Source organism: Acanthopagrus latus, chromosome 4, assembly GCF_904848185.1.
Source record: "Acanthopagrus latus isolate v.2019 chromosome 4, fAcaLat1.1, whole genome shotgun sequence".
In the NCBI taxonomy this organism is placed as follows: domain Eukaryota; kingdom Metazoa; phylum Chordata; class Actinopteri; order Spariformes; family Sparidae; genus Acanthopagrus; species Acanthopagrus latus.
Genome location: NC_051042.1, coordinates 15,368,393 through 15,396,145, shown reverse-complemented (window position 1 = coordinate 15,396,145; position 27,753 = coordinate 15,368,393). Strand labels below are relative to the sequence as shown.

At 40.3% G+C, this 27,753-nt stretch overlaps 1 protein-coding gene across 1 annotated transcript; it reads right to left on the bottom strand.

Annotated features, from left to right (window-relative positions):
• Positions 1-313: 313 nt before the first annotated feature.
• Positions 314-27,483, bottom strand: pla2r1 (phospholipase A2 receptor 1). Its single transcript, XM_037096379.1, has 30 exons — positions 25,909-27,483; positions 23,412-23,792; positions 23,134-23,307; positions 22,722-22,886; positions 22,377-22,490; positions 21,337-21,486; positions 20,831-21,025; positions 20,572-20,735; positions 19,515-19,625; positions 18,059-18,171; positions 17,795-17,964; positions 17,494-17,702; positions 16,292-16,437; positions 14,911-14,995; positions 14,688-14,823; positions 14,574-14,609; positions 14,071-14,231; positions 12,676-12,740; positions 11,485-11,588; positions 11,266-11,402; positions 9,011-9,128; positions 8,761-8,900; positions 8,021-8,162; positions 5,819-6,054; positions 3,933-4,113; positions 3,695-3,829; positions 2,687-2,809; positions 2,422-2,598; positions 1,432-1,467; positions 314-1,289 (listed from the first exon to the last, which is right to left on the bottom strand). The coding sequence occupies exons 1-30, from the start codon at positions 26,051-26,053 to the stop codon at positions 1,072-1,074; spliced, it is 4,467 nt and encodes a 1,488-aa protein (XP_036952274.1). The 5' UTR covers positions 26,054-27,483; the 3' UTR covers positions 314-1,071.
• Between the last annotated feature and the right edge of the window lie 270 nt (positions 27,484-27,753).

The window sequence follows — 27,753 nt, the reverse complement described above, 5'->3', positions numbered from 1 at the left end:
CAAGCAGCGAGCCTGTAGACTGATATTTTAACATCACTCTACACTTATACAACACAAGGTCCAAAACCCCTCAAACTTTCGGTTGGATTGTATTTCTACATGAATTCTTTGATCTAAGTAGTAATGAGGATGTTCAAAGAGGAAATAGCACATAATTGTCTTAGCCTGTGGAGAAATTCTACAGAAAGCGACGTCATTCTAGGATTGAAAGGGGGAACTATGTGACGTAGAGGATTTCACTGAATATTTCCCCTTTTTTTAAATTCCTCTGTTATTCCCACACAAAGACTAACACACATAGACTAACAAAGAATTGTTAGGCCTGACTTAAATTTATTAAAACACAAAGAAAACTGTGCAAAAATACATCTAATAACTTGCTATGCATCAGCAGACAAATGTGAACAAGAGTCATCAGTTTTAGGCCACTTTCTATTAGTTTCGAATGTACAAAAAAAGCTCTGGCATCAATATACAGCACGTACGCTTAAAAAAATAAAAATACAAAAAGTAATACTGACAAAATTGCTGCACCACATGTGCAGCTCCAACAGCTCCTGAAATTGTGAAATGTACAAAAGTATATAAAATATCACTGTAGTTTCTGTTTTGTCTTTGATCTGCACCTTTTTGTTCAACAATAGTGAAACTTACTTTTGACACTGACAAGCAGACAAGATTGTTCCTCAAAATATTGTTGCCTTAAATAGTGTCCAGTACCTCTTTTAAGAAATTTGCTTCTCAACATTCTCATTTATGTACACTTGGTTAGTCCAGAGATTCAAATGTGGGCTCTTCAGTGTCAACACGAGAAACATCTCTACAAACATTTGCATCCTCATAATTACTGTAATAAATGATAAACGCAGAGAGCAACAGGGATTCTTCAAGCGCATTCTCAAATGAACAAACACGAAGCTTGCTTTCATCACCTCACCACTGTCCTGAGGAGTCAGCGTCACAGCTTTACAGTGTCATGTGGCATTTATACCTGATGGTGAAATGGTGAGAGACAGATGGAGAACGTGAGACATTGAAAAAAAAAAAAAATGGAAAAGCAGTCATTGAGTGCTATTCTCCTGAGTGAGCCTCTAGGTCTGTGATCAGCACATTTCCATCCGACTCTGTAGCCTGTGAGCTGGTTTGTCGGTAATATGCGCTGGCAAGAGTGGGAAGCCCCTGGAAACGTGAAGCGTTCCTCTTGTACACAAACCACATCGCTCCTACCAGCAGGGCAAAGATGAGTACAGCCACCAGCACCGCAGCCGGGATGACGCCATGATGTAAACCTGAAAGAAACAACATTATGACCTTTGTGTTTTATCATACACTGTATCCTCACTGAGCTAAACACAGCCTCACATGCGATACCATGTGCTCATGCTCATGACACAGGACACATATAACAGTCGGAAGTGTATGGCACGTTACCATTTAGCGGTTCCACTTCCACCTCACTCACAACATCTGCAAAAGAACACATACAGCTAAGTTCAACTTAACCTTCAGCATGTATCATCTTCGTTAGTAGACCAAGATCATCACCATGAAATGTGTTTCTATTCCAAAATTAACCCTTATTTTTACCTTATTACCTTTATTTGCCTTTGCAGTTTTATCCATCTTGTATCTGTGTTTAACTCTGGAATTCGGGATACATAACCTACAGTAGATCTTAGTTTTTAAAACACAGCTACCCTGAATAAATAACCACACATTTTTCTGCATACAGTAATGGTGTTATTAAAGTATCTCGCAGGCCTGTTTGTCAGAATTCTGATTTTCAATCATGCAACTTCCTTTTTTCATGTGGTCATTGTGTCAGCAGATACATGACATAAACACTGATATAGCATAAACTTTCAAGTTGTTATGACCAACCTACAAATGGTTATTTTACACATCCAGCATATACAGAACAACTTTGTTTTGCAGGTGTATGTCTGAACACTTACAGACTGTAAGTTCAGCCTTTATCGGCTATGTTCACCAGCCAGTTGCTAATTGTCTCATGTTTGGGGCGGTGTAGAAGTGTACTCGGACAATGCTCAATACTAAAAATGAGCTGGAAAATGCTGAAACGTTCCGGAAAAGTAACCTGCCAGCCTAAACTAATTTTACCATCCTGCGCTCATCCAGTAAATTGCAAACTGAAGTAAATAGAGCCTTACATTATGTGGCTCTTACCTTTTTTATACTTCACATATTTTTATCCACACCAATCTTAATTCTTCACTTTGTTCATTAATTTTGTCTTGTTTTATTTTATTTCATGCCTGTGGCATTGTTACTTGAATAAAAGGGAACAGATTTGGGGGACTCACAGCTAGATAAGGCCAACCCATTTTACAATATGATGTATGAGTTCAATGCAGTGTATCCACTCTGCTTTGAGAAGCTTCAGCCCCAAATTCAACCTACTTGAGGCGGTTTTGCAGACAAAGCCGAGCCGCTCCGTGCACTGGGACAGGTGCCACACGCCATCAACCACCCTGGTAGTAACGCAGGCGTCTGCAGTCAGCAGCTTGGAGTCTGGAGCTTTGCTGGGCCAGTTGGTGTAATCCATAGGTGATCCATCCACCCAGGACATAGAATCAGCTAAAAACAGAGACTTCTTTTTAATGAAATGGGCTTTGGAATGGGATCTCGATCATCTGATGTGTACGGGGGCGTGACAGATTCTTACTGTCAATGTTGAAGTACATCCCCAGCCACACAGTATGGTGAAGGAAGCCCGACGACCACAGCTGCTCCAGAACAAAACGGTTCTCATTGTCACTCTCAATGGTCAAGACATCTGAGGTGTTTACTAGAAAGTGAGAAGAACACAAGAAATTCACAATCACAGAGGAATAGTTTGACATTTGGTGCTGAATGTCGTCATCAACTTTCTTGAGTTTTGATTACATTTTTGCACATATTAAAATAAATAAATATTGTGTTAATGAGTGAGCTTTAGTGGTTCTGGTAGATGGATTTGTTCCATCAAGGAATGTCCAAACTATTTCCTGGGAGGGCCAAAATGGTAAATTAAAGGTGGGCCATGGGCCCAAACATCTATTATGTTGTATTTTATTGAATTGTATTGTATTGTTAAGATGCAAAATGGTTCTAGGATCCCAAGACTTGCAGCACAAAGTATCACTCCACCCACTGCTCTCAGGTTACAAAAAAATAAAGGAATCCTATGCATTTAAATAAAACATTTACCCAAATAAACAGGATTTGCATCATAATTAACAGGACAACTGTTTCCCCTGGGTCCAGTCATTTTCTAGGCTAAGCTAACCAGATGCTGGCTGGGGCTTCATATTTGCTGTATGGACATGACAGTAGTACTCATCCCTTAAACTAACTCTTGGCAACAAAATGTAAAAGCGTATTTCCCAAAAGTAAAATGTTTCCATAAAACAACAAGTAGATTTTTTTTTCAGATCAAGCAGGATTTTTTACATTTATCCTCTGAGTGACATTTTTAATCAGGAACTCAATCAGTTTTCTACAGCATAGTGCTTTTCAGAGCAGCTCCATCGTTAGACCTGTAGGGGGAGCATGTCACCCATCCTGCACATAAAGAGGCCAATTCTTTACTTAATATTTCTAACTTTCAATCATGATAATTCACATGAGACAAATGCAGCACAGCAATTAGACTGATAATCAATAGCAAAGGTCACATCTGATGAATCCCTACCTTTCTGCCTGCAGTGCTCTCTTGCCTCTTCAAATGTAAGTTTCTGCACCACGGGCTCAAAGTTGTAACAGCCTTGTCCAAATTTGACCCACGTGGAGGGGCACGCCACCTCGTATGAGATGAACGGTTTGCTGCCTGTGAGAGAGAGCACAAAATGGTGTGTCGTGTCACTCAGTGTCAATGACAGAACCGGCTGAAGAGAAGCTGTGTCGAGTTTTTTCACCGAAGTAGCACTGACTTGCAGGGGGAACGTGACAGAGGGCTCCTGGTAGCGGGGTCTCACAGTCTGCTCTCCGCCAGCCTCCGCTCACATCCATGTACACACATTCTCCTGGCACAACGTCTTCGTCGTCATCGGTTGGGTCCCAGTGTGTGTACACCGTGTCGCTGCCATCCAACCACTGATAATTGATGCCACTCTGTCAAGAAGTACCAACACGTCAGTCAAGAAGTTGCTGTGGCCTGTAGTACTCAACACTTATTGAGAAAGCAGGAGTGGAGGTCAGTCTGTGTAGACAGCAGTTTGACAGCGAGTCATTACTGACCTGGCCAGTTATGAGATTTGATATTAATCACTTTTCTGTTGATCAGTGTTTTTCTTTATCTGACTGCTGATAAACCAAAATAATTCAAAATGTGCTGCTTTAGCTCTGATGCAGCTATTAATCTGCAAAGTAACTAGTAACTACAGTTATCATATAAATGTAATGAGTAAAAGCAAAAGAAAGTAAAGTACAAACACCTCATAGTTGTACTTAAGTACAGAACTTAAGTAAATGTACTTAGTTACATTCAACCACTGGTATCAGCAATGTGTGGACAGTCTATCTGATTATTTGTACTGTAGTGTATAAAGTGAAATCAAGTTTAAGTTAATAAATCTGCCCCATGGTTTAGGTCCTGGAGATTCCAGTTACTGATTCATCGGAGGTGACACACGCTCAGTGTTCCATGATGTTATGATGATCAAGAAACATGAATAAAGCAGACATAATAGTAACCAAACTATGTCAAAAACACTACACATATTTGTTAGTAGTGAACGGCGGTGGTTGCTGTACCAACGAGTATAATCAAAGCCAAAAGGACAGATTTACTTTGGGCGGTTCATGAGACCGAAATCGAACAAGATCAGGCAAGAGTGGCAGAGCGAGAGTCAGTTAATTCACTCCCTGTGTTAATTTCCCTCCATGACTAAGACATTCCACAGGGACTCAGTGATAGTTGGATCCGGATGTTAAATCTCTGACTGTCTGCTGGGAAAGCACATGCCTGTGGATAGAGTACCTCCACATGGGCTAAAGGCCAGAAGAAAAACCCATGAGGCATCCGAGACAACTGTAACTAGCCATCAGTGCAGGGCATCGATGTGAAATAAACAAACGGTGAAGTGAGTGAATCTTTTATGACCATTTTCTAACATCATAATTTCCTTGCTAATTCACATATGGTGCTGTTAAGGTTATTTTATGGCTCTTGTCAGGTGGTGAAGCAAAGCGACGTTGGAGATATTCAATCAAATGTTTTGATTTTCTAAGATTATTAAGTGTTTACTTATCTACATGAAATGACTGTGACACTGAAAGGATTTAGGCTGCTGGTGACATGCTGACATGCTTTTAGTGAGGAAAAAAAGACAAATAAAAATATTGAACTTAAAGGCATGCTTTCTTGACCTAAGGTTAGATGAGAATATCCCTGGTTAGCTTAGCTTAGCATAAGGATTGGCAGCAGGGGGGGGAGCCTAGCTTGGATAGTTGTTTCATCTGACTTCCCGGAGTATTGTGATGACTGTGACTGTGAGACCCAGAAGGCTTCTGCTTCTGACCAAGAAATTAAAACTACTGGGTTTTTAAAAAGAGAGAGAGAAACATTTTGAACAAAGCCAGGCTAGCTGTCCCCCCTCAGCTATCCAGCTTCTTGCTGTAGCTGCGATTTTTTCATCTCACTCTTGGTAAAAAAAAAAAGAGTTAAAGAGTGTGTCTCCCAAAATGCAAAGTTATTTGTTCAAACATGAACTGCAGGAAAGCAAAAATACAAACACAATGCCACCTCTCCAACACAAACATATAGCAGTAGACACAGTAGATGTATATAGTACATATTGCATGAGAGGATACATACGTCTTCACTATACAGTCCAATCCAGTGGGGGACTGCCAATCTATTGACAAGGACAGTAAGGAAAGCCTGGTGGTAGGCATCTGTAACGCTCACTAGGTCAGAATCATTCTTTTTGCACATATGCATCGCGTCGTACCAGCTCATGTTGCCAGACACAACCTTGTAGCTGCGGCTTCTGTATTCAATGTTGTCAGGGAGGGGGTGGTGATTGGAGTGGGTGGGGGGTTTGGACGTATCTGAAACAGGAAATAAGGGGACAGAGAAGAGTGTGTGAGGTAGGTAAGACACTGGTAGACTTGGTCAGAATTATTACTTCAAGGTGTTCATATTAATGGATGTATGATCAACTGCATCAATTAAAGGAATAGTTCCACATTTAGGGCTTCATTTCTTTCTTGCCGACTCTTGTTATTGATTCTGGGAATCAATGTAAATATAAATGTGACAAGAAATAAACTAATTTCACAAAATGACAAACTATTCATTTAAAGGTCACAATCAAAGATTTACATTCTTATACTTAACAGATCTTTAAATTACTTATTTTAAACACTTCTTTCTGCATGTGTCTGAAAATGAACACAGAAAATAGCCACCCAAATCACGACAAGAGCCTGACAGGTACTTAATTTTGGGGGGCGCTGCTGATAATTGGATGTCAAAAATTCCACTATCTATACATATCTATACGGCTATACCATTAGAAACATATTTTGCAGTGATCTCTCAAATTATGTAATCAAAGCTTTGAGGCAATGATATGCAACAAGGACACAATATTTCACAGATAAACAATGAACTTTATTATGTAAAATGACATCAGTGCACTAAAACAGTAAACTTTACAGGGAAAATAATAATTATCCCTTAACACAAACATCTTTTTCTGCATTTTCATATCAGCACATATCAGGAAACATCCTAAATCCACTAAGACTCATATCGTGCACCACTTAGAGTTACTGACAGATCTTTCACACGTATATAGAAAACAGTCTGCATGAGTGTTTACATTGTATGTTTCAGGATGTACATAAACATTGCACAGGTATATGAACACAGATCCATCTAATATATATACAAGTTCTATTTTATCTTGTTTATTTGAGTATACTTCCATTTTACTTCTCTTAATTAATTTCATTTTTTGCCGCTACTTTGTCATTGTTGGCACACTGTATGTTTTCTCATCGTGCTGTATCAAGTTTGATTTCCCCTACGGAGGAGCAATAAAAGTACATCTTATCTTGTATCCATGTTTATGTAGCTATGATAGGCCAATACTGACTGATAATATCAGGTGTATTCATCTGGTGGCCTGGAGACAAAATGTCGCCCTCTTATGACCTCATTCTAGTCCTACATTCATTTTCTTAGTAGGACTGTTCATTAGTTTTGTAGATTGCTAAGCAAAAAATACTCTTTTTCCACAAAAAAAGTTTGAAGCCGGGCTGTTTAACAGAGGAAATGTATACACAAATCAAGCTGACATCATACGTCTGAGATTAAAAAGGTGCATTGTTTTTTTTTTCATTCTTTTTTCTTTTTCAACTGTGAAAACTAAGACAGTGCGTTGATTTGGCAGATTAACTTATAAGTTATTAAGGGCAGATTTAGGGAATGTAAGTCTGTCCCCTTAGCACTTCGGATCGGGTCCTTCTGCCAAAGAAGATGAATAGGCCTGATCTACAGGAAACACTGGGTCGATAAAATCTGGAGTCACAATGTTGTATCACCCTGAAGTTTGCTTTGTTCGCCTGTTACAACACTGTCTATTCAGTGATGCCAACAGTGACAGATCATTTAGAAATCATTGGAGGTCATCAATGACTTGGTTTTCAGGGGTTACTTAGTCATTAATGTGCCCTCAATGTTTTAGTTGTTGTTTAATGTGTTTAATTATACTTTATACATGTACAATTTTTGTTAGTTGTGTTCATTTTTCTTTATTTGTGGTCCCACCACACTACAGTGTGAAACACCTGCCAGAACTCAAGTTTCCACTTCATGGCAAGGGCTCTTTTGACTTGCAGAGAGAATAGGTTATAAGACAAGTGTATGAGAGACCATTCAGCATGAGAGAGTTAGAGCGGCCTGACAGAAAAAGTAAAAGGCAGACATGCTGAAAAACGCTCAGAGTGGCAATGAAAGGATGACAGCGAAGAAATGAAACCCAAGGTTAGGAAAGTGAGGGGATCTTACCTTGAGGTTTTTGACAAACAAATCCATACCCACTCTCGCTGCACTTCTCATCGTACCACTTCCCTGTCAGGTGGAAGTTGTGGTTGTTGGAAAGAACAGTACACAGCGGCTCCTCAGCAAATCCACTGAGCCACTCATCCTCCTGGGGGTTCATAAAGACTGATGTTACACTTCAGCTAATGTCTGCACAGGTGAAGTGGTGGTGACAACTTACAAATCGTTGTCTGTGTCTTATATCACTACCTGGGACTGGTCAACAATTTAATGTGAATTATGTTTTTTTACTAGTTCAGCTTCTGGTGTTATTGTTATTGTTGGGCATCCAGGGTATCACTTAGAGCAAAGTCATAGCAGACAGTTTTGGTAAAAAAAATGGCTAATGGTAAAGTTTTCAGGTGTGTTGGTAGTGACAGAAATTACTTCTGAGACGATAATGAAATGCTTGTATTGATGGGGACTGCTTTTGTTTTATAATGCTTTTTTCGTAAATATCCTTGTTCGTGTTATGCTATTGAAAAGAGATCGGGAGCTGTGGTGAGTATACTTGGAGTACACATATATCACTTGTCCATACACACTTTGCCTCAAAGTAGTTTTCTACTTTTGGGCGTATTTAGACAACTCAACTGTGGACCTATGAGGGACACATATTCACATGGACACAAATATTAAAAAAAATAGACAACAGATTGTTACTTTTCTAACAGCAGTGCAGGCAAACCAGACGAATTCACACTTACAGTGAGATAGCTCTTTGGTTCAATTGGAGACCAGTTGGTGTAGCTGAGTTGTTTCCCATTGGTCCATTTCATGGTGTCCTCATCGTGCAGACCAATCCACACACCTACAGAGCTTCCCTGGAGCAACATGGTGATGTATGCTGCAGAAGGACGGCATGTCAACAAAAGAGTAAAAAACAAAAAGAGCTTTTACTAATGTTGTTTGAATATAAAATGTATATTAGTAACGTATAGTTCACTTTTCCTCTACCTTGTTCAATCTCATCTTCTATAGCGACCAGCGTGCCTTTGAAAGATGAGCAGATGGACTGGGCATCTTTCCAACTCTTTCCCTCCTTTGGACTGCCAGGAAGGTGGAGCAGGAGACACTGCCAACACACACACACACACACACAGGTGCCACACAATACATGAACATCACACTGTGAAATACTCATTATTATTCCCCCATCACCACCAGGATTCTTGTTTGGCGAGTTCAGGATTCAAATCCCAACCATGTCTAACATCGTCTAACATCTGCCGTAATTACAAGTGACTGCTGAAACTAGAAAACAGCTCAAGTTTGGCAGCTGATTTTATGCACACTGTTATATCCCAAGAAATTGAGATGCATACAGAGTCCCAGAGTTTTGTTTATTATTGATTCCTGCCACTGTAATATATATGCATATCTCCTAAGATGCCACATTTTGGTTCTCCAGGAAATATAGTTTCATGTTGTTGTAATCTCTCTCACTGCCCCTGTTGTGCCCTCCAAACAGAAAATAATTTGATAATTACTTTTTGTTCCATATTTCATGTTCATGGAGAGAAAGGGCAGACATTGCTCGAGGGCTTTCTACTGTGTTTAATATGCAGAACAATGATACTCTTGCTACAGTGCATCTATTCCAAGATAGTTGTCAGAGTGCTAAAAATAGCCATTTTTATGTTAATAATGAAAATTGTGGGCCTTTTCTTACATGTGAATGAGACATGAGGGGGGAGTTGGATAAACACAAGTTAGCGCTGACATCGCACAACTTAGCGATGACATAGCACTGCAGTACACAGTTCATGAGCTGACGAATGAGCCGCTTCAGGAGCAACAGATTTGTTCTGCTGCTAACAAAGTAACATTAGCACCAAGCACAAACCCACTGCCACATCGGGTAGCCTTCCTGAATGGGGAACACTCTGGACAGCTATTGTGCTCGTGTTTAAGAGATTATGTCATTTAACAGTTATTATTTATGTATTCATTAGACTAAAAAAGTGAAGAAAGCTTGATGAATGTCACAAGCTAGCTGCTCATGCACACATCTCCCAGCTGACTAACGAGAGCTGCGGAGCAGTCAGTGTCGGTGTAGTCGGGCAGTCCGTGTTCATGTTGTGACCAAAATGAGTTCCCAAAAAATCCCACATCTTGAACATGATCTTAAATAACTGTGCTTGCTCTTGCTGATTTACCCAATCTTACCAACCCCAACATTGTATTCAGAAATGCTGTTTTGTTGGAACCTTTCTCCTTCAGCTCAGATGATTTCACATGTTCCTGGTGGAAGCTAACCTTTTTTTCAAAATATGTCTTTAATCACCCAATATGGTATTGATGTTTACAACTATCAACATTACTTGAACAATGCAGTGATTCATTTGGAAGGAAACTGCATTTTTATGATCTAGAACTAATCTAAATGACAGGGTGAGGATCACGCTGGTTTTGCTCTTTTTTGAGGTTGACTCAGCTTGAGAGTCATCAGCAGGGGGTCATTCTTAAGTTATCAACAGAACTCAGTCAGGAACAGTGAATGTAAACACAAACATCCTGCTTGAACCCCAGAGGCAGCTGGGGATGCAGAGTTTTACAGAGTACAGATGCAAGATTTTTGGGGGGAGAACAAGTTGAAATGATAGACTTTGTAGCAGTTTGCAAGTGAATTTTCATTTAAAGCACTACCTTTTTACTTTAACATGTCTAGTTAGCATCTATAAGGACTATAGATGCATTGAACACATTTTTACACATGTAATGTATTTACAATTGCATGTCAACAATTATTACTTCTCTTGTAAAGACATATTATACAGTATACTAGTAAATATTACTAGTATATCATCATTTTCAGTTTCATCATTGTCTGTTATCAGTAGGAACCAGCCTCCATTTACAGTTAGAAGGGTTAGGGCTGTAGATTAATACACTGATAAATGCTCATGTCTGCTTACACCTACATTGTTATGTGTTATAAAACATTTATTAAATGTAAACATACTGTCTCTCAATGCTGAATTGTGGAATTTAATCAGTATTACCTTTGCATCAATAAAGCATTGTCATTTTTCTCCAAGACCAACAAGATGTGTCAGCTCTGCCCTGAGTGCCTCAGGTGTGACTTCCTCCACATACACCTTTTGTTATCTAGACGAAGGAACCGTCCAACTTCTCATTTGAAATAAAGCGATCAGAGCATAAATAATATACAAGTATGTGTGTGTGTTCGTGCAAGCGTATGTCTCAACCTTGCGTCCAAAGTACAGCCATTTTTCTGGACATCCTCCGATGTAGTGCGGCTCCCTGGGAGTCTCCACCACAGACACGGTCTTTCTCTTGCAAACGTAACCGTGGAGATCGCTGCACCTGCTCGTCGACCACTTCCCTGCAACAAATCAGGAGAATCTCGGAAAGTTGCGGCATGCGCAAATACACATGCATCAGTGTGTGTTTCTGAATGCGCGTACCTGTTGAAGAGGACATGGTGACGCACAGACCGTTTTTCCTTCGCTCATCTCCGACACGCTGCTCGGCCCAGTTCTGAAACTCTACCTCTGTCCTGTCGCTCCACCTGCGAACAAACACACAAATGCATTTAATGAACAGCCCTAGCTGATGTCCTGGTCTCACTGAGCCTGTGAGTGGGTTTACATGCATGTATCTAATGCTGTGATGACCCCTGAACCACAGAGTCCCTCTGTATGGATGTTTTTGTATTATGCTTTGGGTTTTTGGTTTACTTGTTTCCTGTATAAGTGGTGAAAATGTCTCCTCATGTGTCATGCTTTGCTTTCCATGTTATTTCTCCATGGATTTTCTGTTCTTCCTGCTGTTGTTCGTCTGTGTTTGTTGTGTGTCCTCAGTGTTCCAGGCTGTTGTTCCCCTTTCTGGTCTCCCCTTCACTTTCTGATTCAATCTCTTTTTGCATTCGTGTTTTTTTTCTCTGATTCTCTTTTATTTCCTTCATTTTGTTTTTCTAGATACCAGCTTTGTAAATACAGCTTTCTTTTTGTTTCCAACATGGCTGCCTTACCGTCTCTGCATTTGGTTCCTCTCATTTTGGAGACTTGCGCCTGAGTCCTTCAGCCTTTTGTTTGACTTGTAATCTGAGACACCTGCTGTTGGCTTCTCTTAGACTGGGCTGAGATTAGTAAAACTTATCTTTACATAAAAGCCGTTTGTGCTGAGACATCTGCGCTCTGTCTACCACACTGGCCTCTATTGTGTTTTGTTTGGGAAGGAAAGCAGAAGTACATCTCAGTCAGCTGAGGCTTTATTTCTATATTTTGGGTATTTTTTTTTATCTGGCAACACCTGCAAGGTCTTTTCATTTGAAGCTATGATCTATTTCTTAATATACCAATTCAGTTCAAGTTTGTTTAAAACTTTGTTGCCAACCTACGCCTAGAAACCTGGTGGCACATTTCACTGAATTTGAAACATCAGATCCTTGACATTCTTTACCGATCAAGACACTGCGAACCACGCAGTGTTCGTAAAGCTTGTAGATCTTTAATTGGAAAGTGGCTGACGGCATTTTCAAATCTGTACCCAAGCAGTGCTGGAAGTTTGCTTTTATGAAGCTGCCCCCTGATTGTAACTTCATCAACTATGTCTGTTTTAAGAGATCAGCAGCAGCACCACCAATAAACACACACCTGGCCTCTTCTCCGGGCTGCCTAATGGACAGGCCGATCCACCAGTCGGTCGGGCCCAGGGAGAGCTGAGGAGACAGAGTGAAAGGAGCAAAGATTTAGATAAAGAACTTCACTTTTACCCTCCTCCTTTGCAATCCAGCCCTTACTTGGCTGGAAGATAGCCTTTTCAGAGCCCCTCTTACATGAGCTGCCATTCAGGCGCTCTCCTTGGCCTGTGCTTCGGCTCTTTCTTTCTTCTTTTTGTTCCCTTTATCCCCTCACAATCCCCGACACCACAAGAGACTCCTTTGGTGTTGTCAAAAAGGCTGCTGCCAAAAAAAACAGCCTTTTTCTTGCTTCCTGTGTGTGGGAGCACTCAAGCATGAAAGTGTCACATATGAGGTACATTTTAACTTGTCGGTGTGTGTCTGTAAACACTTGAGATTCTATGAGGAACGAGTGTGTCATTTGTGTTCACACTTGTTCATGCACGTGTTTGCTTTTCAGTGTGTGTGTGTGTGAACTGTTAGAAGAATGGGATAAGTGGACCATTGAATGGAGAAGAGCCTCTGTGATTAGGTACATCACTTTGGCTGTGTGCTCCTGTGTGAAATTGTGCCACTGCCCACTGAAAACAACAAAAGAAGTGTTCATGTCCAGAGACTCTGGCATCATTTTGGTCACAGCGATTTTCATGCGTTTTCTCTTAAAATCATAGCGTGAGATGTAAAAAGGGGGTAAAGAAATTATTCACAAAAAAACTGTTAAAGTAGCAAAAAATGTTAGATTTCCTATTAAATAAGCTGTTTTATTTTGTTAAATACAATCATTAATTAAGTTGCATCCCCTGTTTTAATTTGAACTTTAATTTTTTGAAAGTTAATTCGACATCAAAATAATATACACATTTGTGCTGCATGTTAAAATCGTGTACAAATTTAACACATCTATGCAAAACAAAAACATCACTCCTGTGTGATTTTTGTGTTTTTTTAAAATAAGTTTTGGTTTTAAACGGGAACAATCACAAAACATGTACTGTTAATATTCTGGATAAAATGAATGCTATTACAGTAGTACTATATCCTATATTCTAAAAAGGATTATGAAAAGATGAACACCAGGACACAATTGACTCTATTTTATTAAAAGATACACCTGAGCGAATTATATAAAGCAAAATGTCAAATACTTAGTTTGCTTCTTGTTATTCGTAATGTAATTATTAATAAATTGTATCTTGGTGTTCGTTTAAATATTGACTAGGTTTTTATGGTTTATTGTTGTTGTTGTTGTTGTTGTGTACGCTGTAGCAGCTGTGAATGGGGTATTTTTAGTTTTTTCTCTATATATGGTTAGAAATATGTGTTAGAATATGTAAATAATATATATAAATAAGCAGTGGTCGTGACAGACCCGACGCAAGCGCTCCTTGATGAAGTGCAGCTCCTCTCTGGAGTGAATGGACAGCAGGTAGCCTCCCATCATCTGACAGGCCAGAGAGACAGCGTCCCAGTCGAAGGGCTGCTTGGCCAGCAGGTACTCAGCGCCGCGGTAAAACACCCAGGGCTCGCTCTCTGTGGGCGAGCCAGGAGGACACTTATAATACAATACACATTTTTCAATGACGCTATTGTAAATACATCCATGACATTACTTTTCTGACTTCCTGTTTTATTTTATAGTTTATATCCTCTTGTGTTTTCTTGTCACTTTCTGCTTCCTGCTCATAACACTGTATTCCATTTCCATTTCGCAGACACTTTTGTCCAACCAACAATAAGTCCATTTATCTCAGTTTGTTCCCAGTGTTATGTTTCCCTCCTGTGTTCGTGTGATCCTCCCCAGTCTCATTTTCCCCCCACGCTTGTCTTAACATCAGCCTCATCGACATCAGAGTAAATGAAACTTCTACTTACGCTCAGTGTACCAGTACGGTTTTGTCAGTTTATCACCTGCAACATGAATCAGAGTTCAGTAAGTAATGCAGTACAGAAGCGTGTGCTGTACGTTTGTGGTGTGGCGGTGTTTACCTCGGGCCATCTTGCAGATCCACTCGTGTTTGGTGTCACAGGGCTGCGGCATGAGAGTGTTGGTCAGGTCAGTGTACACGCCACAGTCCCTCCTGTCGTCCTCCTCATTCTTGTCCTCTATGAAAGACGTCACCACCTGAGACAAAACCATAATTAATACACTCTCTTGTTTATTACGTTGTGCTACAAAAAGGCATGTGAATACTTTGTGAACACCACTCACAGGGGAACCATCAGACCACTCCCACGCTCCGAGATGTTCGGGGTCTCTCTTATTTAAACCAACCCAGAACCAGCGACCCTCTGTTCTAAAAAAGAGGAACAGAACAAAAAAACACTGCAACACAATCCAGCTGAGCAAGTCCTATAACCTTTTCACATTTGAACTTACCAATACACAGTGGAAGATATCTTTTTAGTTGTATCTGAGCAAAATCAGCTGTAAAAAATACAATTCAATTGTAAAATACACATCACAATTAGAAAATACAAAATGTATTTATTTAGACAAAAAAAACTACTGATGTGGGATTGAATTTCTTTTAAATTATATTATTTCACCACATCATTGTGATCTGGATTACATCATCAAACTCACCAGAAATGGACAATGTCAGTAAAATTACTTTATAGTAAGTGTATATTGTAAACTGTGTGTGAATTTATTTAGGATCAGAGAACCAGGAGAGAATGTCTCTTTCCAGTGAATAAATCACCCAACAACTCAAAGTATCATCACAATTATGCAGAAACATCTGGAGTGCTGAAGAGTTCAATTCTCGGATCTTGAGGCCTTTTTTTCCCTGTACATGCTTACATTTTTTTCAGCTTCTTGTATTTGCATTACAACTAAATGTTTCTGTTTACCTGTTTGTTTTACCAGCTTTCTTCTCATTGTTTTAGATGTATATTTCTTTCAACCAAAAAGGAGAGTCATGTGCCTCGTATGTGTACACATACTTGGCCGATAACGCTGATTCAGATTCTCACATGTCTCCCTGTGAAGCCCAATGACCTTTCTGATTTGTCCTGTCTGGTTAGATGTCAAGCAGAGGTGAAAGACTGGATGACTTTCTTCTATTAAAACCTGAAAACAAAAGGTGACTCTTGTCATTGGGCTAGATATCTTGTCTTGGTACCTTTGCTAACAACATCAAACCTTTTGAACATCATCTGAGTGAACTTGTCCCGTCCCGTCTTCATCATAAAAATATTTATGGCTGATCCTATCTCTAGATTTCAGACTAGAGGGGGGCACACTTTTTTTGCCATTAGTCTGATTAATTATTTACTCACTGTGGTGAGTCCACCATTGTTCACAATGTAATTTCAGAAACTTGATATTTGAAGATGTTATATTTGGTTACATGACTTATTCAGGCATTGTTGTTTTCACTGGAGATGTTGTTTCTCTCTGTAGAAGAGTAACCATCTCTACACAAATTATAAAACAATCCCTAACCACAGTCTATCTTCAGAAGCCAATACTTAAATGGTGTACTCGCTTCTCTGTGCACATAAAACAAAACATAACTCCCCGACTGATGCATTTGTCAGTTCACATAACATTCCTGCACTGACGAGGCCCAGAGGGCTGTACCAACCCTTCAAACATGGTACTGAGGAGCTGCTTAACAAACACCTGCTCCTCATAGTGGTGGAAACTGGCCAGCTGAGCCCCGAGGGCCTGGCAGAAGAAGTCAGCCTCAACCCAGGAACGCTTCATCAGGACTTTCTCATCGTGGAACACCTACAAGAGCAAAACTTGGTGTCAGCTGAGAGTCGGTAGGTTAAATTGACAACAAGCATTGTCAGAGGAGCATCATATATATGTTTTATCTGTATATTTTAGAAATAGCTTGTTCATTTTTCAAAAGAATCAAACAATTTCTGTATACATAAGCCAAGAATGTGCATTATTCACTTATACAAACTACCTAAAACAGTGATGTATTTCAAATACATATATATTTTCCACTAATTCCATTACATATATTAAAGCTTGCGTGTCACGTTTGATGCAATGTTTTTCAATCATGTTGAGTCATTGTGTACAAATGAAATAAGCAGATGTGTAATATACTTTGAGACTTTGAGAAATGTATTTCTTATATGTTTAATACTTGAATAAAGACGCTATGTTTATGGAGGCGTTCCCTCTTTACTTCTAATACTTATAATAACTGAATAAACGCGTCTTGTGATCTATTTTCTAAGTCTTATCTAGATGGTTTTTTCAAGTTTATGACTTGAGAACTGCTAGAAAAAATGTTTTGCTGAAATTATTTTTATAATACTATATATATATATATATATATATATATATATATATATATATATATATATATATAAATAAATAAATATTATCATTATTATTATTTTTTTTACTCTGTTTTAAGTAAAACTTAGGTCATCTGTGCATCCGTGTTAACACCTTATCAATGCAATTTAATCAGACAAAGTAATCCAATTTATCTACATTAAATCAAAATGACAGAAAATGTTTGCATTGAATGTGACACACTGTTCTTTGTTCTAGGTTTTTTGGGTGTGTTATAAATCAGTGACTGAAGTTTAACTGATATTAAATTGAAAAATAATTAATTCAAATATAAATAAGTTTGTTTGGCTATGTGTAATAGACTGTCATTAGTCTGTCTCTGTCTCATGTGTGACTTCTGAAACTTTTCACTTGTACAAACAGATACATTTGGATTAAAAAAGGAGAGGTGAGGAGAGAAGATGAAGTTGAAAAGACAAATCAGAACCAAGAGTCTGGACGGAGAAAAGTTGACGATGAACCAACCTTAAAACAGTGGAGCAGCCCCGAGTGTGATTCCCACCCTGGAGGACAGGGGGCATAGGCATCAATGTGGTGCTCTGGCAGTTGGACATCATGGTAACTGCTAATGCTCTGCTTGCATAATGAGAAGGCCTTGTGGGAATCACAGTCTTTCACCTCCCAGTGACCCAAAGCAGGACCACCGGACATGGCAACACAGCCACCGGCACTGACTAGGGAAAGGAGTAGAGAGGAAGATGATTAAGGAGTTGAAACACAATCACAGCATTCATAACTAGCAAACAAAGGATTTACAACTGTCTACCCGGCTGGTGTTTGTTCCAGTTTGTGAAGGTGAGAGGTAGAGAGGAGCCATTGTGAGGGCGCCATCTGTACTCTCCGATATCATCCATGTCCGTGAGGTCGATCCAGTAGGACGTGCTACTGTTGGCGCCACTTTCACTAAGCAAACTGTTGACGAATGCCTGCTCAAACCTGAGACGAGAGGAGAGGAACTCAAATGCTGTAGGAAGTACAAAAAAATTGTAAGAGAATGTCAACACGGTAAGCGTTTTGCTCAATAAAACACCTGTTTTCCACAGTGAGGAGAGGAGCCTGGCAGTAATATCCCAATAGTGCATCTCCATAATTCTGTTCATGGCTGGTCACCATGTAGCAGAAGTGACCATGTCGCTTCCAGCCCTGCAACATCAACAACAAACCATCAGTCAAGCTCCATCTAGGTTGTATTGGAAGCCCCCCCATCCCAAAACTACAGGCCCAGAGGCTTAAACTAACATTTACATGAGAACAAAAAGCATCTTTAGAACCAGACATCCTGGATTCATTCATCAACAAAATTAGATGAGCGATTTACTTTACGATACTTGATGGTACAGCTCAGAAAATAAAAAGTGGCAATTATAGTTTTGCTGACTAAAATCCCCTGCAGGGATCATCAGAGACCGTTGATTTGTGCCTGCAGGGCAAGTTTTAACCTTGTGTTCCAGCATAGAAAGTAGCCTGATGACTCAGGGGTCTGATATTCTTGCAACATGGAGGCCAGACAATATGTCAGCAGCAGAGTGAATCAACTCATTGTGCTTCTGAAGGGGAAACTTGCTCAGAAGTTGAGGCAGTCATGTGGGTCTGCCTGTGCACGTCCAGATCTGTATGGATCTATTGTTAAACTGCACAGCCCATAACTGGCTTGACAGAGTTAAAAATAAATCACTTCCATATTCCACATAAATAGAAAAAAACATTTTTAGTATGGGCAAAGCATTAAATGGTTATTTTAACTCAACAGGTCAGACTTTCATGAAGTTCATTTGTTACTGTGATGGGTCACTTTTCACTGTGCTTCAAGTGGCTACAAGGGACTTTCATTTTGTTGATGATTCTGGCAGCCTCTGTGGACAAAGGCAGTACGAGCATCATCACCTCCCACCGCAAAGATCTTGATCTCGAAACAAAAACAGCCAACCTTCGCACTGATGGTTTTATCTGCTTATGAAGGTCATACAGAGGCATCAATTAAAAACTATTCTATTATATTTAAATAATGCCTTTTGTTTTTTCCGACACAACTGTCAGATGTTACCTTTGCTTTTTTGGCTTGACCGCAGTAAAGCAGGGCTGGCACTATAATCACAAAAGTCTGTCCCTGACCGAGTGATTAAGTTGCCCCATTGGTTGGTCAAGTGTTTGAGTTTCCCCATTGGCTGTTGCTTGTTCAAAATGAATAGGTCAGGCAGTGCTGAATTATGCCATCGAGAGGCTTTTGAGGCATGGACAGCCCTCAATTATGTCCTCAAGAGCCCATTGACCATAGATGCTTCAGCTAAATGCTAGGTTTCCACCTAGTCTTGTTTAAACCAGATTTTGCCACATTATGGGCTGTCTGTAAGTGCAAAGCTACTGTTCAAAGCTGTCCCACTGCATGACAACGTTTCCCTGTCTTGCTCCAAGAGACTTGGGCCATTCAGTACATGTTGACCTGGACGTGTGCGTGTGTGTGTGTAATTGTGCATTCATGTCGCTACCTCAGGACAACCCTCATCCCATGTTCCACTGTGACGAACAGGATTCTGGCTCTCTCGTCTACAAACTGCAGGCAGTCGTTCATCACATGATGCTAAAAGCCAGTTAGCTTCCTGTGGAAGAGGTTGACATTTTAGTCTTACAAGGAAAGCACTTAATGAAGGAGACCTATCTTTTTAACTCTTTTCTTTTCCTTTAGTGTTTTATATTGGATTTAGTGCATGTAAAACATCTTGAACATTTAAAAAAAAACAAGGTCAAAGTGTGCACCAACAGAAGCTCCTCTCTCCTAAAGTAAAACACTGTTAGTTACATTATGATCGATAGAAAATGAATCACCAACTATGGATACATGTAAATTATTGAAGAATTATCACGTAATTAGTCATTAAATGTTTCCAGCAACTCAAATAATAGATATGGTGCTTTTCTTTTAAATCAAAGTGAACTGAATATTTGGGGTTTTAAACTGCTGGTCTGATGAGACATTTGAAGAAAACCTGACAGGCATATAAACTACTGTCTACAGAAAAATGACACCATCTGTATTTAGATTGGTTCCCCCATAGCTCACTTTCATCATGCCATTTTGTCTGCAAACAGGAAGGAAATCTCCCATGAACAGAAGGCTAACCGGCGATCCCGTCAGTCTGGCACCATTTCTATCTGCTTTCATGTCACCATTACAGAGTAAATGACCAAATAAACTCAGTAAGCTAAGATAAACAAACAGTCCTGTGTTTTTGCTCTTGCTGTATTACTCTGAGGAAAACAGGAAGAGATGCATTTTGGACATTTCATTTCTATAGTTCTTTTCTAATCTACTGACCACTTAAGGGCTTTACAACACTTGTCACATCCGTCCCATTCACACATAAATTCACACACTGATGGCGACAGCTACCGTCCAATGTGCCGACCTTCCCATCAGGAGTAAATTGGAGTTTAGTACTTTGTTCAAGTATACTTTGGCACGCAACAGTTGCCCAACACTCACTTGTTATAGCTGAGCTTCGAGAGAGTTCTTACATAGAACAAGCACCAACACAGGGTTCCCACCTTTCTGTCAGCTTTGGCACAGAGTGTTGCATCCGACAGGTTGTTCGGGGGCTGATACTGGTGCCAGAGAGTGAGAGTTACTGGTGACGCGTCAGACCACTCTACTGTCGGCGACGAAGCCTGTTTCCGAAGACCAATCCACACCTCCATGCTCTCCCCAGAAACTGCAAACACAATTGCATTCGGAGAAACAAATCAGTATTTAGCGTGTCTACAACAAAGAGAACTTTGTGTTTCTGTTTTGCACGATGCTCCTTACAGTTAGCCAGGAGGTTGAGCAGCATTTCCACCTCAGACAGGGAGTGGACACTGATGAGGTTTGCCCCGTGAGAGCCACAGGCCCGGGATGACTCCTCCCAGCTTCCTGCTTCTGTTTCTGACAGCAGCCTGTAGCAGAAACCATTATGAGGCCACCAGCCTTCAGCGCACTCTGTATGGATATACTGCCAGCTCGCTGCAAAGATGGAGGAGAAATCAGAACACGACAGACCAGAATAACACGGTCTTACAACACAGTTTCACAGTAGACATTGTTTTTGTCCAGCTGCCAACAGCGCAACAGACAGAGAGGTCAAAGTTCACTCCCCAGGTGCAGTGCAGCTGTGGAGGCCAAGGGCTCCAAAAAAGGCTTCAGAAAAAGCTTCTCATAAATTTTGTTGCACTGACTCATTATTTGTCCCTGCCACAGGCCATGACTCCTCAATATATGCAGGGAGGGAGACTGCATGTCAGGTGTTCTCGCAACATGTATGCACATGCTCTCACCCAGCGGCTCGGCTCTGCGGGTGTCGTTAGGCGTCTTCTTACAGATGTAAGGCAGTGCAGACTCACAGGACAGACTCTGCCAGTGACCCTCGTAGGCTGAGTTGTACACTCCACACTGACTGTCGTCCTGCAGCGGCCGGGCCGGCAGAGCTGATGAGAACACAACGAAGAAGGAGAAAGACCAGTTGTAACTCTTGTGTTTTGTGGACATTCTCTATTCACTGTCCCAAACATCAACAACTGACTGTCAGTAAATTATTAGTAATTTCATTCATTCAGTCAATGAAGAGCTTTCTCTTCTGATTAAAGTTTGACAGGATACGTAGCCCCCGCACAGACACTATTAGTCAGTGTCACTTATCATTTATTTTGACGCTACTTATTTATTTATATTTAGAGAGATGAACATTTAGTGTATTCATTTATACACTACATTTTCAATAAAATAAGCAGAGGCACCATGGAAACTGATGTGACCAAACCTGACCCTACAATAATTTACTTCTGTGTCAATGCTGTGTAAACCTCCTCTCAATATAATAATTACTCATTTAGAAAATAAAACAGTCATGTAAGCAGCGGCATGAAGACTGGTGAGATGTTTTCATGACTGTCCAAAGTTTTCTGTTCAGGTAATTGCTCTCTTCAGTCTTAAAACTACAACATTCAACATTTGTTTTGCTTGACAGAAATGCGAGTACACACTGAAGAAATCACACACTAATGTGACTGATATGACATGTCTTATGATGTTAAATAAGGTCTATTAAATCAACCTGAGAGTGACTGTGATGCACTGCTGAGCCATCATTAAAATGCAGTGGGCAGCAATTTTAATGGACTGAAAGTTAGTAGTTAATTGGTGGTGAAGATTTATGTCTATCAACACTCGACACCATTTATTTATGTCATGCACACATTTTACAATCTGTCAAAGAGCAACACATCAAAGGAATTTGCCTCTATTCATGTTAAGTCTCATGAAACAGATTGCGACCTCTCATTTGGCCCTGGAGTATACCAAACAAAATAATCAGTACCTGTGGTGAAATTGACCAGTGCCAGAGGAGCTCCATCAGACCACTGCCACCCCCACCGATCCTTCAGGTGGTTCAGCCCGATCCACACCATTGCTCCGACGCTTGCAAGTCGATCTACCACAAAATACAAACACAGAAATGTTTATCAGTTAGTCATTTGGCAAATATTTAGTCGGTCACACTGTGATTTTAAAATAATCCGAACAGCAGGTGGTAATTCAAATAAATACTGAGTGATAGAACAAAAACCGCAAAGGAGAGACGTCTAAGTATAAGTGCAGAATCTTTATAGTCATCAGTGAGCAACTTCCTGATCTTTGTATGTGTTTCCTACCAGATGCCTACCTCTGATGTACCTGTGCTCTGCCAGGCTGGTGATGCTGAGCAGACTTCCACCTTGAGCCAGGCAGCTTGACTGCGCCTGGCTCCAGGTGAGGATGGTGTACAGGTTGAATTGGTAACATGCCCGCAGCTCCTGGTTTGACTCCCAGAAACGCTCACAACTAAAATCTATGAATAAAACAGACAAAAAAAAAGAAAAGAAAGGAGACAAGTTTGCATTAAGAGGGGATTTGAATTCTCAATTGTTTTTATTAATCACATGCAAAACTGGGAAGACATTCAGTTATGGCTCTCGCACTGTGCATGGTGGCATTACAATGTTTTAACAGGAGTCCACATACTTTAGGCCAGGATGTGTATTTACTCACGTTCCTTTTTTACTGTTGGATGCATATGTGTGTGTGTCCATGTTTACCGTGCACCGGACAGAAGCCCCATCTTTCCGCTTCATCGTAGCGAGCGCTGGTTGCGCACCATGGGAGGTGGTCTTCACGCCCCTCTGTCGTGCACTCGGAGTACCATTTATTGTTGTAGCGAAAAGGCAAAGCGCAGGGCATGCCGTGTGCATTCCCCAACAACGTGTGGATATCTGCAAATAACACACAAATGATCATTAAGGGAAAAACTCTGACGACTGTTTTATGTGTCAAACCTCACCAAAGAAGCGTCATGCGGGTAATTACAGCCATTTACCTTCATATGGATATGCGCAGGGACCCTCTCTGGGGGTGTTGTACCTTATCCACTCATGATGAGAGTTCTTCTTTACCACCACCAACCGTCCGGCCACAGCCACCTTCCACTGGGACGGCCCGTACAGCATGTTTCCGCTGCAGCGCCACCACAGCATGGGGAGGGCCAGGTCGCACTCGAACGTGCCGAGAGGCTGCGTCGTGTCCGACATGTTGAGTCCCAGGCAAGTGCTGGTGCCCAGATTGAAGAGGCGATGACGAGAGACCCATTTCCACAGCATGCGGCGCGTGGGCCGCTCGCAGTCCTCCAGCACCAGGTTAGAGCGGTCCACCGTGATGCAGCGTTTCAGAGGCTTGCTCTCCAAGATAAACAGACCTTTTTCTGGAAAGATGGATGAGATAACAAAGTAGAGAATGAGATGAGTGATAAGTGTAGGAAAGGTGAGGAAAGGGGAGGTATGGAGAGAAAAGGGGTGAGGGAGACGAGGGAGGAACTGATGTGAGTGTGTAACATAGCGAGGGGAGGACCACAGCCTGAGGCAACCTTTTGTGTAACAAAGCTCTTACGTAACTGGATACTCAAACACAACAGAGGATGTATGCTGAATGTATACAACTGGCGGAGATAAAACCAGCTGGAGGAATGATGTCCTCCTTCATGTCAGTGCTGCACACTGGAGAGGAAAAACAATGTGGGTTACTAGATCTAAACTGAATGTTCACATCGGCTGTGTTGAAATCACAGCGTTGGAAAAGATTGTTTTAGAAAGGAGTCGGTGTTGCACATTCAGCCTGAGATGAACTTGAGGGACGACGACACCAACACTCTTCTTTTATGTTCAGATACCCTTCCTCTGTATTCATAGTGGCATTCCTACCATCACATTCATACACACACGCAACATTTAAGTTTGTGTAAGGGGGGGGAAAGATTGATAAGTATGAATGCAGCAGTAAGTTATTTTTTTTTTTTAATCCTGGATTCATCTTTTGATTATTTGTTTGATTAATCAAGTTACTGTTTTAGTATATAAGAGATCTCAAAACAGTTTTTCCCTCACAAGGTGACACTCTTGTGCTCATTTTGTCCGACCAGCAGTCCAAAATCTGAAGGCATTCAATTTTAAAAAAAAAAAAGAAAAGAAAAAACAGCTGAAACCAGAGTTCATAAACAATTTTTATTTGATTTAACTGAAGAACTGTATTTTCTCTTGGTCATCTTATCAACTCGTGACTTGACAACTCTAATTGAACATGAAATGAGAAACCAGCTAGTACAAAACAGCTGTGGCGCTGTGGTTCTTCAACATCAAATCCATAATATTAATCAGTCTGACTCTAAATATCCTGTCTTTATGTGTTTTTTTTAAATGAAATACATATTCAAATTGATTTACAAATCATTGTACTCTGTTGCATCAGAGCCTGACAGATATCCAATCGTTGGGGACGACGTCAATACTAAAAATAAACCAAATAAACCAATTCTGACATCGATTTATCCACCAATAAACTTCTAAAACAGACAATATCCAGTTCTGGGTGCCCTTTATGTCCGCCACTGCCAAAATATACATTTTTTAACAATGATCCCTCACATTAAATATGTCACGGGGGCACGATATTTCACAGTTTAACAATTAATTTCATTGTCTTAAACAACATTGGTGAACTGAAATAATAAACGTAACTGGGAATTGAATGATTAAGTACCCCAAGCATCTTATTCTGCATTATCAGATAACATATGTATGCCGATATCGTGACATCAACCGATATATCTGTCGGGCCTTTGTTTCTATTCAACACAGCAGCCAGATTTTGGGGGGGGATTGGGGTATTATAAAAGGCTTCTTCTCTTGAAATGTTCTGACATTATTCCTTCATATATGAATTGATTTGCAAAACAATCATTGATTATCACTCATTGATGGATCATTTCAGCCCTGTTGCAAACATCCAGCCATGCTAACCAGCGTTCCCCTTCAGTTTGAGCTGCACCAGACATAGCATCTGCATTTTCATGTGCTCAGACTTCAATGCATCATGTTCATCTCTCTTAATGAGCTACTGTGAGTGACCTAACAACATGGGCAGCACAGATTGGAAGAGCTTTCATTCAGCCTCTGACACAGCCTCCTTTATAACAGATAAAAAAAGAAAAAATCAATCACTGCTGTTAATGTGAGCCAGGCTGCAGCAGTGTGGCTCAAACTGTGGGCCCGAGGCCAATGAGGAACTTGAAGAGAAGTTTAGCTAAGGGCTCTCCAGGAAACCGAGGGGAGAGTTTCACTTCAGTCATCATGGTGACAACATGCAGAAATGATAACTCTGCTCTCTCCACAGAGTGCAGCACACTTACACAATTATCCAGGCGACCATGTTGAAAACGAAAAAAAAAAACCAACCGCAGCATGTACAGTGTGGATTTACTTTGCAGGAGGTCACTTTGTGTTATTGATACAAACAGCCAAAAAAGAGACGATAATTCGACTTACTGTAAAACTCCAGGAGCCGCTGCTTCTCCAGGACCTCGCCGTCCTCCTCGGGGACACACAGGCAGCTTTTCGCCAGCAGCACCGTCGCGCAAATCGTCGCCACGACAGCCACGGAGTCGATGAAGCGAGACAACGGCGTGAACATTTCGACGGCGGGACGCGGTGCTGAAGCGCCAATGTCCGCACATACCGAGGCTCCCGGTCAGAGAGGGGGAGTCTTTTTTTTTCCTCCTCCTTGGGGCTAGTTGTTTTTTTCCCCTCCTCGCAGAAAAACTTTGGCCGAGTCAAAGTTTTTCAGCGGGGGACCAGCGACGTCACGTCTGACGGAGGAGCTGCTGCTGCTCTCCGGGCTGGAAGCTGCATTCCTGCCGCTCCGGACTGTTTTCACTGGGTCACAGGAGCCAGAATAACACGGCTTAGACGTAAATAAACTCAGGGACGGATACATACTGCAGGCTTGGACATATAAATTCTCGCTCCACCTCTATTATAGTTTGGCTGCTTACTTTTTTTACTTGACTAACGGTACCTGTAATGTTTTTTATTTTTTGTATTTATTTTTTTTTATTTCTTACAAAGGAGCAGCGTTGCGAAAAAAAAAAGAAAAAGAAAAAAAAGGAAAAAAAGACCAAAAGTCAGCAAAAGTAAAGATACTGTGATCAAATATTACTTTTGTAAAGTGAAAGTCACCTATATGAGTAGTGTCTTTGAGATACAACGTACTCAAGTATTAAAAAAAGTTTACAAGTGAAGTCATACAAATGTTTTCATGTATACATACTGGACACAAAGATACATAGAAGATACTCACTTCAGTTAACTTGAAATAGTATTTAAGTACAGTAAACCGAAGAAAAGTACTTAGTAATTGTTAGTTACATTCCATGATCACTGTTAAGATGCAGGGTACTCAGATATTTTACTTAAGTAGAAACACACACAGTAGAAACACTTTATTACAAATAAAGTCATGTGTTTAAAATATGTGTTTAAAATGTTTACTTAAGTTAGAGACTTACAGTGCTCAGGTCAAGTACAGTTACCTTGAAATTGTACTTCAGTACAGTAATAGAGTAAATGCAAAGTTACATTCTGTCACTGGTAAGATGCGCCTTTACTAATGTAATATCATTACCACAGACTACAGATGCTTTATTAAAAATAAAGGTCATGTGTTTAAGTTTAGCATCCGGATACTCAAGTACAATTACCTTGGAATTGTAGTTAAGTACAGTATGAGGGTAAATGCACTTAGTTACATTCCATGATCAGCAATAAGAAGTAAGTCGCTTAAAAGTTGCAGTATCACAGAGTAGAAATACTTTGTTACAAGTAATGTAATGTATTTGAAATTTTTACTTCAGTCTAATACTAAAAATACTCAAGTAAAGTACAGTTACCTCAAAATGTATACAATACTGTACGCCATGAGTTGACTGATGCTCGCATTTTAGTGCATTTTTTTCTGATTATTGGAATTGGTGTATATTTAAAAATCCAATTGGCATTAAAATAATTCCATTTTAAAAATAGGTAATCTCTGATACCAAAGAAATAAGTGACTAAAGTTATCAAATAAAGTTTAAAGTAGCAGAGCATGGAAATATTCAGGGGAAGTACAATTACCACAAAGCACAGTACTAGTACTTATTTACATTCCATGATCACTGTGAAGATGCAGGAGACTCAGATCTTAAGTGGCCTAAAAGTAGCAACACACAGTGAGTAGAAATACTTTATTACAAGTAATGTGTAAAATGTTTACTTAAGTTAGATGTTAAAAATACTCAAGTTAAGAACGATTACCTCGAAATTGTACTTCAGTACAGTAGCAGAGTAAATGTA